General features: G+C 42.0%; 2 protein-coding genes across 2 annotated transcripts; both read left to right on the forward strand.

Annotated features, from left to right (window-relative positions):
* On the forward strand, positions 1-3793 carry LOC120369824 (protocadherin beta-1-like). Its single transcript, XM_039483499.1, has 3 exons — positions 1-792; positions 2458-2544; positions 3317-3793. Exons 1-3 carry the CDS (start codon positions 85-87, stop codon positions 3428-3430), a joined length of 909 nt encoding a protein of 302 aa, XP_039339433.1. The 5' UTR covers positions 1-84; the 3' UTR covers positions 3431-3793.
* Positions 3794-11030: 7237 nt separating this feature from the next.
* LOC120370239 (protocadherin gamma-A10-like) lies at positions 11031-13475 on the forward strand. The gene has a single exon (XM_039484618.1). It carries the CDS (start codon positions 11031-11033, stop codon positions 13473-13475), a length of 2445 nt encoding a protein of 814 aa, XP_039340552.1.
* The last annotated feature ends 1816 nt before the right edge of the window (positions 13476-15291 follow it).

The raw sequence follows: 15291 nt of genomic DNA on the forward strand, positions 1-15291 counted from the left end.
GAAAGGAAATATACAGACTAAAGTAAATCTTTTGGAAATCAGAATTCTGCAATGAATTTCCACTAATGTAATTATTCTCGATCGATGTCTGCGTGTTCTTTCCTATTAAGAATGGCGGATAAGAAGAGGAGAACAATAATCAAAAGGCAAGTCGCTTCTCTCGTTCTATTTCTTTGCGTGTGGGCCCTCGAATGCGAGGCGGTTCGCTATACCGTGCCGGAGGAAATGGAGAGCGGGTCCTTTGTGGCTAATGTAGCCGAGGATCTAGGGCTAGACCCGAAGGGACTGTCTGCTCGCAGGGCCCGTGTGGTTTCCGAAGGCAGCCGCCAGCATTTCCAGCTAAACAGCAACACCGGGAACTTGTTTATTAAAGAGAAACTGGACAGAGAGGAACTGTGTGGGCAAACTGACCCCTGCATTTTGCATTTTGAAATAATCCTGGAAAATCCCTTGCAGTCCTATCGGGCTGAGGTAAGGGTTTATGATGTAAATGATCATTCTCCGGAGTTCTCAGATAATGAGCTGCTTCTAAAGATGCCCGAAAGCACTCCGCCTGGGTCCCGATTCCCCCTGGCAAGCGCCCAGGATTTAGATGTCGGGAACAACAGCTTGCAGAGCTACGCCATCAGTTCAACAGACCATTTCCGCGTATACACTCGCCATCGCAGCGACGGCAGGAAGTACGCGGAGCTGGCGTTGGAGACACCTTTGGATCGAGAGGAGCAGGCAGAAATTAGCTTCATGCTGACTGCGGTAGACGGAGGCTCCCCAGCGCGGTCCGGTGCAGCGGAGGTACGAATAACTGTTCTGGATATCAATGATAATGTTCCCGAGTTTTCCCAAACTCTTTATAGAGCACGGGTTTTGGAAAATTCCGAACAAGATTACGTGGTTCTGACAGTTTCCGCAACTGATTTAGACGAAGGAATTAATGGCGCAATATCATATTCATTTAGCCAAAAATCCAAAAAGAATGTCAGCGCATTCAGTATAAACCCGGTAACTGGGGAGATTAAACTTTTGGGACCACTAGATTTTGAGGAAACAGAAACCTATGAAATAGACGTTCAAGCTACAGATGGCGGGGGGCTGTCAGCGCACAGCAAAGTCCTGGTGGAGGTGGTGGATGTCAATGACAATGCCCCAGAGGTGAAAGTAACATCTCTTGTTAGTCTGATACCGGAAGATTCCTCTCCTGAGACCGTGGTGGCCCTCTTCAATGTCAGAGACCGGGATTCTGGGGACAACGGGAGAACAGTCTGTTCCATAGAAGACGATCTGCCGTTTTCTGCAAAAACAACTTCAAAAAATTCCTACTCTTTAGTGACCGAAAATGCATTTGACCGAGAAAAAATATCGGAGTATAACATAACCATCACAGCCAGGGATTTGGGGACTCCCACTCTTTCTACTGAAGAGAGAATCATCGTGAAAATATCCGATATTAATGACAATTCCCCAGAGTTCAGTCAAACATCATACACTATGTATGTCCGAGAAAATAATGGCCCAGCTGTATTGATAGGGAAAGTCAATGCTTTTGATTCAGACTCAGAGCAGAATGCCAAAGTGACATACTCTCTATGGCCTGCTGAGGTAGGTGGCCTTCCTCTGCTCTCCTATATCTCCATAAACTCGGAAAATGGGAATGTGTACGCTCTGCGATCCATGGATTATGAACAGATAAGAGAGTTCCAGGTCACAGTGAGAGCTGCAGATGGCGGGTCCCCTCCACTAAGCTCTGAAGTCATTGTCCGAGTTGTGATAATTGATGAAAATGACAACGCCCCTTTCATTTTATACCCTCTGCAGAACAGCAGCTCCTCTGCTAATGACCTGGTTCCCAGGTCGGCGGAGGCGGGTTACCTGGTGATGAAGGTGGTGGCTGCGGATGGAGATTCCGGTCAGAATTCTTGGCTTTCCTATCACTTGTTGAAGGCCACCGACCCAGGTCTATTTACTATCGCTTCCCAAAATGGTGAAATAAGAACAACGAGGCTAATAACAGACCGAGATACGATGAAGCAGACACTCATTGTGGTTGTTAGAGACAGTGGAGAATTGCCCCTTTCGTCATCTGCAACTTTAAACATAGCTCTAGTGGATGGGTTTTCAGACTTATACATGCGGTTTACAGATTCAGCTGTGGAAGAGGAAGAGAATGGCACATTAACGATGTACTTAATAATTTCCTTGTGCTTAGTATCATTTGTTTTTTTTATTTCAATAATAGTATTTATAACTATCAAGCTTTATAGAAGAAGACATTATGGAGAAAGATTCATGTCTGCGTCTGGTAATTTTTATGGTAATAGCAACTTCCAAAATAATTTGGTAGATGTAAAGGGTAACGGAACTCTGTCTCACAGTTATCGTTATGAAGTCTGTTTAACAACTGGATCAGGAAACAGCGAATTCAAATTCCTCAGACCCATTATCCCCTCTCTCCCACCTCAGCATGGCATTGCTGGAACGGACTCTGGAAAAGAACAGGATCTTCTTGCTAACCTCCAGCTGAACACGGACGCAGAATCAGCGAACGAGGTTAGACTGATCTTCTAATGTATTTTTATTTCATATTCGTTAATTATTTATTTAAAGTGTACCAATCATTAAAAGATAATTTAGAAGTTTTTATTTTCAAAATTATTCAGAAAGCTATTCCTTTCCTTCTCTAACGCACATATAAATATTGCCTTCACAATTTGAAGTTAGTATTTATCTGTGTACATTTAATGTTTTGTAGTTTATGTATTTTGGTTCAGAAATATTTTGGTTTTTAGGTATCTTCAGCAATTAACAGATGTGAAAAGAGTTGGAAAATATTAAAATACTAATGGTGCATTGTGTATGCATGTTATAAGGACATTATTAGTCTATATTTTTTGGAAATACTCTTGAATGTCCTAGTAGGGTGTACTGATTTGTACTTTTGTTAAGGAGAGCTGGTGTTATTAAAAATCAGACTTTGCCATAAGTGTGGGTTAACGGGGAATTGGAGATGATAAATTAATGGATTTAGCCAGTTACACACTGTTATGTTGACTCACTGTTACCCAATTAATTAATCGAGGCTCTAGGTATGCTCCCTATGTGGCCTCATAACCCCACTGCGACAGTGTAGCCCCACCCACTTGTACTGGCCCTGTCCCTCCTCCAGCTGCGATGAGCTCTTCTTTTAGGCTAGCTGCTCTCTCGGACATTATACTGTTGTTTACGGAATTTCCCTTGCCTCCACAACAGCTGGATACATTTTAAATAATGTTTTAGAATCCATACAAATGACAACGTCTCCTTCATTTTATACCTTCTTCAAAACAGCACCTCCCCTGCTAACGAACTGGTTCCCAGAACAGCAGAGGCGGGTCACCTTGTGATGTCAGTAGCGGAAATTCTGGGCAGAAATCTGGGCTTTCCTGACAAACGCTGAAGGCCACTGAACCAGGTCAATGTGGAACTCCATAATGGGGAAATACGAAACATTAGGATAATAACAGATCCCAACAGTATAGCGCGAAGACTGGTTATTATGGGTATGGGCGCATTATCCCCAATACATTATTCTCCGTTCCTAAATCATTATTTCAATATTGATACGCAAGTTTGTAATAACCCAGATTTTCAAAATAACTCTTTGCGAAACTAATTGTTATCGATGTCCAGGTGAACTATTACAATTATGTTTTTGCTGTTCTCGTTTTATCGAGAAAACATGTTCTTCATGATTTCCCAGTGTTTATGTTACACTTGACATCCGTTTTATTATGTCCTGCCAATCGATTCTATTTGTGTACTTTCCTGATATGTGACTATATGATATTTAATACATTGCTTATAGAAGCGTGTGCATATGTTTAATAGATATAGGTAAGATATTTTAATAGACTTGTTTTCAAATTTTAGATATTTGGTTTATGCAACTCTTTTTGTCATGAAATTGTAAACATTTTTACTCTATGATTAAGCTATTTTGCCATTTATTATTTTAATTTAATCCAGGAATTAATTTAATTCAGTTGTTAAAATGCCACTTTATGGTTGTCTGAAGAGACGAAAAAGCATTGCTCAATTTTCTTATTAGATTCAGAAGGACTTGAGGAGACATAAAGCTTGGCTTTATCCATGTATTGGAAGCATTTGAGCCTATGAACTCTCTGGACCTGTTTAAATAGATTTCATATATATATTGAAAAGGGAAAGAGACGGACTGCTTATTTATTTATTTATTTATTTATTTATTTATTCTTGTGTTGACTACCTGTTGAGGCTTTAAAAAGACAATCCCTGTTATGAGGAACCCACAATCTAAGGGATCCCCTTGAAGTCTTGTAAGGAGACCTTTAAGGGAGGAGAAGTAGTTGCCCTTCATGGCTCTCTGAACTCTATAGAATGGGAACTGTAGAATCATAGAATTATAGAATATCAGGGTTGGAAGGGACTCAGAAGGTCATCTAGTCCAACCCCTGGCTCAAAGCAGGACTGCCAGGGCTTTGTCAAGCCTGACCTTAAAAACCTCTAAGGAAGGTGATTCCACCACCTCCCTAGGTAACCCATTCCAGTGCTTCATCACCCTCTTAGTGAAAAAGTTTTTCCTTATATCCAACCTAAACCTTCCTCACTGCAACTTGAGACCATTACTCCTTGTTCTGTCATCTGCCATCACTGAGAACAGTCTAGATCTATCCTCTTTGGAACCCCCTTTCAGGTAGTTGAAAGCAGCTATCAAATCCCCCCTCATTCTTCTCTTCTGCAGACTAAACAATCCTAGTTCCCTCAGCCTCTCCTCATAAATCATGTGCTCCAGCCCCCTAATCATTTTTGTTGCCCTCCGCTGGACTCTTTCCATTTTGGGTGTGGGGCCCAGAACTGAACACATTACTCCAGATGAGGCCTCACCAATGTCGAATAGAGGGGAATGATCATGGCCCTCGATCTGCTGGCAATGCCCCTACTTATACAGCCCAAAATGCCGTTAGCCTTCTTGGCAACAAGGGCACACTGTTGACTCATATCCAGCTTCTTGTTCACTGTAACCCCTAGGTCCTTTTTTTTTTGCAGAACTGCTGCCTAGCCATTCGGTCCCTGGTCTGTAGCAGTGCATGGGATTCTTCCATCCTAAGTGCAGGACTCTGCACTTGTCCTTGTTGAACCTCATCATATTTCTTTTGGCCCAATCCTCTAATTTGTCTAGGTCCCTCTGTATACTATCTCTACCCTCCAGCATATCTACCACTCCTCTCAGTTTAGTGTCATCTGCAAAATTGCTGAGGTTGTCTCTGCAAACTTGCTGAGGGTGCAGTCCACACCATCCTCCAGATCACTAATGAAGATATTGAACATTAATCCTTGACTTTCTTCTTGTTCCCTCTCTAGTCATGCTCGGTTTTGAAGTGTGACAGCACTTTGTTTTGATCATTGATCCCCAGAGGAGCTGATAGGTCTGGAAATATAAGCCTTGAGTGTTTGTCTATTGTCATTCCTGAGGTGGTTTCCCATCATCAGCAGCACAGCTGTGTGGACTGAATTTGGACTGGGAAAAGTCCAGCAGGTCAGCTAATTATAGGTTGGTTATACCCAATGAAGTTTGGATAAAGAAAAATGGGGAAGGTTATTGGCATCCAGTGGTTATTTCCTGAGAGTCAAACTGATTAAGGCCCATTTCAGAGTGTTTGGGAGAGTGCCTAGGTCTGGTATGTGGCCAGCTTTGTGTGTAGTTTCAGTGACCACTTAGGAAAATTATCTTGCTTCTTTGGTGAATATAAGGGTTTGAACCAGGGTTTTTTTGTGCTGTTGTCTACGTGGGTATTTAAAACCACGATTAATCTATTTTGATTCATAGATGCATGGTTTCAAATGGTTTTATTCTCTTCTACACCTGAGACTGGATGAATGCAGTGTGGCTACGCATCCTCATTCCTTGACTCTGATTTCTGGTTGAAATGCGCATTTGGTAGGAATTAGCTGTTTCATCAAAATCCCGGCAGTGCTTTCCAGCCACTTCTCCTTGCTGCAAGGAAGTCTGGAGCCTCATATCCGTTATTAGGTCATGCCTGGTGATGGTCGAAATGGGGACATAACAACAGAATGAACTAGTGCCATGTTATGTATTTGTAAAACGGGTGAGGAAAAGAGAAATTCAGCACTCTTTTACTCCTCTTGCTAAGTACAGCTAATAAATGTACGGAGATAACAGAGTGGAAGGGCAGGATTTTCACATAACATAACATAAGAACATAAGAATGGCCATACTAGGTCAGACCAAAGGTCCATCCAGCCCAGTATCCTGTCTACCGACAGTGACCAACACCAGGTGTCCCAGAGAGAGTGAACCTAATGATCAAGTGCTCTCTCTCCTGCCATCCATCTCCACCCTCTGACAAACAGAGGCTAGGGACACCATTCCTTACCCATCCTGGTTAATAGCCATTAATGGACTTAACCTACAGGAATTTATCTAGCTCTCTTTTAAACCCTGTTATAGCCCTAGCCTTCACAACCTCCTCAGGCAAGGAGTTCCACATACACTCATAAACAGGTGTTAGTAAAACAGCACAAATACTGTTTTTGTGAAAAAATATACTTTTTACATTCGTTCTTACTTTTAAAAGATCAGCGGTAACTGAAGTGTGCAAAGACATTTTGCAAAGTAATATTTATGTAATAACTTTTAGCTTTATGGAAAACAAATTAATATAAATCACGAAAAAATAAAAAAATGAACACTCTCCTTAAAAATAATTGCAGCTTCCAGTATTTCGCAGTTGATGCTCTGAGCGCCGCTGTTCGCCCTTTAAGGAGACAAATGAAAATCCAGTTCAAGCAACTCTTTCCTCTTATACACACCGCACAAGCAGAGATGGATCAACCACACATAAGTGTTTGGTTATGAAAAGGGAATATGGGGACTGTATTTTGCCTTTGAGCTATTTTTACATTTTTCCAAACTTCTTGTGAGGTATGCATTAAATAATAAACATAATCTCGATTACTACAGTATTCGCCTAAACAGAAGTCAGAGGCATCTTCACTCCTATGGCAGACAAAGTGTCTGGAATTGCAAAGGGCGGGCTCTGCTTTATTTTCTTATTATTACAATTCTAGAGACAGTTTCTGGGAAGATTCATTATTAGATTCTTGAAGAAATTCAGAAAGACTCTTTCGTGGGAAATATTGAAAAGGATCTGAGACTGGATATAAAGGCCGAGGACACGGTGAAGTGAACAACGAGCTGAAGTGGAAATCTAGGATATTAGTGATAAAGAGTCCAGCTTCCGGAGAGACAAATGTTGAACCAATGAGCTCCGGGGACGCGCTTTTTTTACACAATGCGCAGGATCGGGAGGTGGGATACAACTCCCTACAGAGCTACAATATACATTTCAATCTGGATGTAAGGACACACGCTGGTGGCGCGAAGTATTACGAACCAGTTTTGGAGAAATCTCTGGACCGAGAGGAGCAAAGTCTTCACCATCACACAGTTGCAGGTCAGGTACAGCTCCGATCTAGGTTATTGTTCAAGATGCAAACGACAACCAGCCTGTGTTTAATCAGTCCGTATATAAAACATATGTGATGGAAAACATGCAAGAAGGAACCTTGGTAATTAGACTTTTGGAGACTCACAAAGACGAGGGAGCGAACAGTGTGTTTAAACTACTTCTTCGGGGAAGTATCTGAGGGAAAACACAGGATTTTACACTGTATTTCCACCATGGGAGAGGTAAGAAATATTGGAACATGGATTACGGGGAAGCTCAGGTATATAAAACAGAGGTAGAAGCTAAGGAAAGTCGCGGACGGGGGATTATTGCAAATAAATTACATATGCTATTGAGGAAAAATATGTCACTGCAACGTCTGAAGCGTTCTCTCTCTTTACCTCTGTCTCAGAAGATATTTCAACAGGTTCAGTAATCGCTATTTTTAATATAAACAACAAAGATTCAGGGAAAAATGTGACTAGAAGGAGAATGCCAGTCACTCCTAAATTGTTGATAGTGGCTTTCATGAAATGTCTAATACATCTACCTCTCCATTAACTCAGAAACTCTGTTTCTACGCGCTGCGCTCCTTCAATTACGAACAGTTCTGGAAGAGTCGGTTCCCGTGCAGGCTCAATACTGAGGTACCCCGTCTCTCAGCAGTAATGTCTCCATCACTCTTTCTATATTGGACAATACCGCGGGAACTGTGTACCCTGCTATTCCCATTGGCTGCACCTGATTAGAATTGGGCCTTCTTCTCTCCGAGCCGGGTTAGCTGGTCACTAAGGTGGTGGCGGTGGATGCAGATTCCGGGCAGAACGCCTGGCTCTCCTACCAGCTGCTGAAGGCTACAGAGCCGGGACTCTTCTCTGTGGGACTCCACAGCGGCGAGATCAGGACAGCGCGCTACTTTCTCGACAAAGATGCGCTCAAGCAAAGTCTGGTGGTTTTAGTGAAGGACAACAGGCAGCCCCCTCTCTCTGCCATGGCCACTGTCACGGTGGCAGTCATAGATTCATGGAGTTTAAGGCTAAAGGGGACCACCAGATCACCTAGTCTGAACTCCCATACATAAAATCACAGAATCATAGAAGATTAGGCTTGGAAGAGACCTCAGGAGGTCATCTAGTCCACCCCCCTGCTCAAAGCAGGACCAACACCAACTAAATCATCCCAGCCAGGGCTTTGTCAAGCCAGGCCTTAAAAACCTCTAAGGATGGAGATTCCACCACCTCCCTAGGTAACCCATTCCAGTGCTTCACCACCCTCTTACCTAAACTTCTCCCACTGCAACTTGAGACCATTACTCCTTGTTCTGTCATCTGGTACCACTGAGAACAGCCAAGCTCCATCCCCTTTGGAACCTCCCTTCAGGTAGTTGAAGGCTGCTATTAAATCCCTCCCCACTCTTCTCTTATGCAGACTAAATAACCCCAGTTCCCTCAGCCTCTCCTCCTAAGTCACGTGCACCAGCCCCCTCATTCTTGTAGTTGTCCTCCGCTGGACTCACACCAATTTGTCCACATCCTTTCTGTAGTGTGTGTGTGTGTGGGGGGGGGGGGGGTGGAAAGCAAAACTAGACACAATACTTCTTCTCACCAGTGCTGAATAGAGGGGAATAATCACTTTCCTCGATCTGCTGGCAATGCTCCTACTAATACAGCCCAATATGCCATTGGCCTTCTTGGGAACGAGGGCACACTGCTGACTCATATCCAGCTTCTCATCCACTGTAATCCCCAGGTCCTTTTCTGCAAAACTGCTGCTTAGGGTATGTCTAGACTACCCGCCGTATCGGCAGGTAGCGATCGATTTCTTGGGGATCGATATATCGCATCTCATCTAGATGCAATATATCGCTCCCCAAACGGGCACCCATCAACTCCGGGACTCCACCAGTGCGAACAGCGGTAGCAGAGTTGACAGGGGGAGCCGCGGATGTCGATCCCACACCATGAGGATGAAAGGTAAATCGATCTAAGATACTTCAGCTTCAGCTATGCTATTCATGTAGCTGAAGTTGCATATCTTAGATCGATTCCCCGCCCCCCCAGTGTAGACCAGCCCTTAGCCAGTTGGTCCCCAGCCTGTAACCGTGCATGGGATTCTTCCTTCCTAAGTGCAAGATTCTGCACTTGTCCTTGTTGAACCTCATCAGATTTCTTTTGGCCCAATCCCCTAATTTGTCTACATCACTGCCACCCACACCATTCTGTACCCACACTCTAAATCCAACTGAAACTAGACCGAAGTATTACTTACAGCTCACTGGAGACAAGACTATTATGTGCCACAAGCAGAGACTAGGAGGGACTGAGGTGCCTGAGGCCCTGCAGTGGTGGAGAAATGATTCTGGCAGGAGACCTGAACCCACGTGCTGCAGAGGAAGGAAAACAATGGTGTTTCCACTGTATTGAAAAATCTGTATTCCCTCAAAATATGGGCTCATATGTGAAATGACATTACAGAGACAAATTCATTCATCGATGCAATTTATTTTAGCTCAAGAGTTCTAGGAGATTAATTAAATTGTCATTGGTATGGCCTAGTCAATAGAGCACTGGTCTTGTACTGGGGTTTACTCTCAGTTCTGCCCTTGGCCGTCTGGGTGACCTTGGGCAAATAACTTCATCTCTGTGTGCCTCAATTTCCTCATCTGTAAAGTGGGAATTATTACACTAAACCCATCTGTAAAGTGCTTTGAAATCTACTTATTAAAAGCCCTGTATAAGAGCTAGGAATTATGACTATTTTAATATTGTGTCTGTTGTTGTTTTTTGATGTGTAGTATCCCAACAATCTCATGCTTCAACATATGTCCACATTAGTCTATGTAATTTATGGAAAAAATCCTCTTTTCTTATTTCTGGTTATTAATATATGAACTTCTATAGGCCTTCCATTGTTGGAAGTGTTTTTAACACAAAATTCAATTTAAGGAATTTATACTTCACATTTTAATAGATATTAAGTAGATAGTAATTTTATTAAGAAGTGACATATATGTCAGCAAAAAGCATTATGTATATCATATTTTATTATACACGTTCCCCTCTCACACTGAGATTTGATGTCTTTCTAAAAGATATATTCTGATTCAGTCATAATCAGACTGCAGAGTGTTCCATTATATTGTAGAGAATAATATATATATGCATAGCAGTTCGTATAGCATAATATAACAATACGTTTAATTACATATCTAGCGCTTAAAAATGACTGAAGAATTGAAATGTCAGTATTAAAATACAAAACAAACAGTTCACAATGAAGTATTCTGCAGTCATTGATATAGACTCTGAGTGTCGCTGTTCGCTAACTATGCACAGACAGACTAATCGAGCAAACCCATTTAACAGCAAAGACAGACAAGCCGCAGGATTCAAGGTCTGAATAGAAACAGAGGACCTTGCTCATTGAATCTAGCCCTTACATAGGATGCCGAAATGAAGATTTGGTCCGAGACAGCATACAAATTCCTGATTCCTAATCGCTGCAGACGTCGCTAAGAGAACTGGAAGGCAGCTCTTCATCCCCTTTGAAATGGCGTACACACAGAGCAGACAGGATTGCAAAAGGCGAGTCTTGTGTTGCTGTATCTTGATCACCGTTTGGGAGACAGTTTCGGGACAGATTCGCTATTCAATTCCTGAGGAAATGGAGATAGGATCCTTCGTAGGGAACATCGTAAAGGACCTGGGACTGGATCTAAAGGAGCTATCAGACCGCGAAATCAGCCTTGTTGCCAGAGGTAGGACACAATATTTTGGTTTGAATTTGAAAAACGGCCATTTATTTGTCAACGAAAGGATGGACAGAGAGCAGATCTGTGGTCATATTGCAAAATGTGTATTAAATGTTGAGGTTCTTGCGGAAAACCCAGTGAAGCTTTACAGAGGCGAAGTGGAAATAAAGGATATAAATGATAACTCGCCCAGTTTCCCAGAAAATGAAAGCGTGTTAGAAATCAGTGAGTATACTGTAAGAGGCACACGTTTCCCATTAGAAAAAGCTCATGACCCTGACGTAGGACTGAATTCCCTACAAAATTACAAATGTAGCCAAGACAGCTATTTTATCCTGAATGTACAAACCGGAGATGACGGCGTAAAATACCCGGAATTAATACTGGCGACATCTTTGGATCGAGAACATCAAGCAGTTCATAATTTGATCCTCACCGCCACTGACGGTGGGGATCCTGTAAAATCCGGATCATCAATAATCCGCATTGTAGTGTTGGATGGAAATGACAATGCCCCAGAATTTACTCAATCGGTGTATAAAGTGAGTGTAAAGGAAAACATTCCTGTGGGGAGTGTGGTGCTTAGGGTAACAGCCTCGGACAGGGATGAAGGCATAAACGCACAGATCAAGTATTCGTTTCTCAAAATCTCAGAAAGGTTTGACAAAAAATTTAAATTGGATTCTGAAACTGGGGACATCCAAGTAACAGCAAAGCTTGATTTTGAAGAGTTAGCATTTTATGAACTCGACATACAAGCGAGGGACGAAGGCGGGCTATCAGCCCACTGCAAAGTTCTGATAGAGATTGCTGACGTTAATAATCATATCCCTGAGATCACCGTCACATCTTCTTTCAGTCCCATTGCCGAAGATTCCCTCTTAGGTGCAGTAATTGCTATTCTTAATGTGCATGATCGAGATTCTGGGGAGAATGGTGAGGTCACGTGTTCTATAATTCCAGAAAGCCTCCCATTCAAATCAGAGAGGTCATTTGATAATTTTTACACTGTGGTGACTGATAGAGCTTTGGACAGGGAGCAAGTCTCCGAATACAATATCACTGTTATAGCCACAGACCGAGGGATTCCTCCTCTTAGCTCAAACAAAACTTTCTTTGTAGAAGTTTTGGATAAAAATGACAACCGGCCTGTCTTCGATCAAAAATATTACACGGTTTCTATCCCAGAAAATCGCACCCCAGGTGTTTCTGTATTTCATATGAAGGCAAATGATGTGGACTGGAAGGAGAACGCCAGAATCACTTACTCCATTATTGAAGGAGACAGAAGCGAAGTTCCTTTGTCTTCCTACATCTCCATTAACTCTGAGACTGGGGCTCTCTACGCTCTGCGCTCCTTCGATTACGAGCAGTTCCGGGAGATTCGGTTCCAAGTGCAGGCTCAGGATGGGGGTTCCCCACCTCTCAGCAGTAATGTCTCCGTCACTCTCTTTATACTGGATCAGAATGACAACAGCCCGCACATCTTACACCCCTCCTTTCCCACCGATGGCTCCACGGGAGTGGAGTTGGCCCCTCGCTCCTCGGAGCCGGGTTACCTGGTCACTAAGGTGGTGGCGGTGGATGCAGACTCCGGGCAGAACGCCTGGCTCTCCTACCAGCTGCTGAAGGCTACAGAGCCGGGCCTCTTCTCTGTGGGACTCCACAGCGGCGAGATCAGGACGGCGCGCTACTTTCTCGACAAAGATGCGCTCAAGCAAAGTCTGGTGGTTTTAGTGAAGGACAACGGGCAGCCTCCTCTCTCTGCCACGGCCACTGTGACGGTGGTGGTGGCTGACAGCATCCCCGAAATCCTCTCCGATTTAAGCAGCCTCTCAGCTCCTGCAGCAGACCCCCAGTCCAGCCTCACCTTGTATTTGGTGATCGCTGTGGCTTCCGTTTCCTGCTTGTTCTTTACCTTTATCATAGTGTTAGTGGCCCTGAGGCTCCGCAGGTGGAGAAACTCGCAGCTGTTTGACTCCTCGAGTGTGACTTTCAGTGGAGTTCCCGTCTCGCAGTTTGTGGGGATCGATGGAGTCAGAGCTTTTCTTCACACTTCTGCTCAGGAGGCTGTCCTATTTAAGGACAGTAGGTTAAAGGAATTCTGCTTTCAAGAGGGAAGTGTTTCAGATATTCTTACGGGTATTAATCCTGCCGTCAACAAGGAGACTGAATCGTTTGATGAAGAAACAAGTACCAGAAATGCTCTCGACATCTTCTTGGAGGTGAGTGTACTCGGCTGAATTAAATATTTCTTTGATCGCTGAGTAAAACACTTCAATTAATATTTTTCCATTATATTTTGTAGTCTTTTTGTCTAATCGTATTCGTAATGATATTTTAAAAGGAAGAAAGAGCGTTTTATTGAGTACACATGTTAAAAATAAATTTATGAAAACAAAGATTGCAAATCAAATTCTGTTTACAGAAAAATGTGGCTTAATATTTAAAAATGGAGGAGGATTTGATTGATTGACTCTCAAAAAAAATTTATAAAACAATTAGTGGCCATTTCTTCTATGTGATATATTTTCTGTTAAGGAGTTCAGAATTTCCATTCTTAATTTCTCCACAAATACCTCACATACACATTATTTGATTTCTATATTATTATATCCTAGCTGTGTTGTTAAACGGTAAATCACAGTAGCCTTATCACTAAATTAGTCCATATCAAAAATTCAAGAAATTGGGATTGTATATCTGTAGGAAATGCCTAAACTCGTGCTCATTTATTGTTTAGAATCAGGTTACTTGTGAAGATACCTAAATATGTATATAAGAGACAAACTGTGGGCACCCATTTTTTAAATCCTTGCCAACGACAATTAAACACCACATGGGGATTTCTTTCCTCATAGGTTCTTCATCTCTAGAACTTAAACCCTAAACCTATTCCTGATAAGCAGTTTCTAATCAGAAGGAAGACCTATTAAGAGTTTAAGGAGCTCTCTAAATCTTTACTTTGATAATGAAAAATCGTCAGAGATCGGTGCAGAAGATATCTGCTTTTCAAAAATGAAATGTACCTGAATAATTTACACTGACAGCCCTCAATAAAATTAATGGCCCTTATTACCATTACAATCTGTAATGAAAAGGTTATTCTAGTATATTATAAATCTAATTTACATTGGCCATTGCTAGAGGTTTGCAATCATAAATTCTTATTCCCCAAATAGCCTAGATATAATAGGTACCCCACATCTAATGTCACTTTAGCAAGTCACATTTTGAAAACAGACTGACTTATAAATATGATGGCATTATTCCCTATTTGATGTCTAGCTAGCCTGGAATAAAAATCTTTTATGAGATTTCTAATTTAGTTGATAAAAGTAACTGTGTTGACCTAGTATATTTAGATTAATGCCAGACATTTAACTTAATACCACTTGATATTCATATTGAAATCTAATACTATAAACTAAATAAGTTACATATTAACTTGAGTATAAACTATTTCAGACATGAAAATCTATTTGCTATGTCAAGATAATCAAATGATGGTGTTTCTAATGAGGCTCAGCAAAGTTGGAGTCAAAGCCCAATTTTATTCAGTATTATTATCTATGATCTGGAAGAAACTATAATCATTAACATTTGCAGATGCCATAAATATTGATGGGGTAGTTAATAACAGAGATCCAGTCAACCATGCAGAGAGGTCTGTAGGCTGGGAGCAGTAAAAACATACATTTTAATATAGTCAAATACAAGGTCATGCATTTAGGAGTCATACATTCAGGATGGGAGGCTGTACCTGGGAAAGTAGTTACTCTGGGAAGGACATAGGGGCCATAGAGTAGATAATTCACTGAATATGAACTCCCAGTGCAGTGTTATGGCTTTATTCTTTCAACCTGATTATTTGATGTATTAAAGGGCAATATAAAGTTGAAGTAATGGAGTCACAGAGCCACCAGTTTTAGTGACAGAAGGGACCACTAGATCATCTAGTCTGATCTTCTGTATATCACAGGCCTCTAACACCCCCCGGCACCAGCACACTAAACCCAACAAACAAAATGAAACCAAAGTATTACAGCACACAGGAAA

Source organism: Mauremys reevesii, linkage group 8 (assembly GCF_016161935.1).
Source record: "Mauremys reevesii isolate NIE-2019 linkage group 8, ASM1616193v1, whole genome shotgun sequence".
NCBI classification, from domain to species: Eukaryota; Metazoa; Chordata; order Testudines; family Geoemydidae; genus Mauremys; species Mauremys reevesii.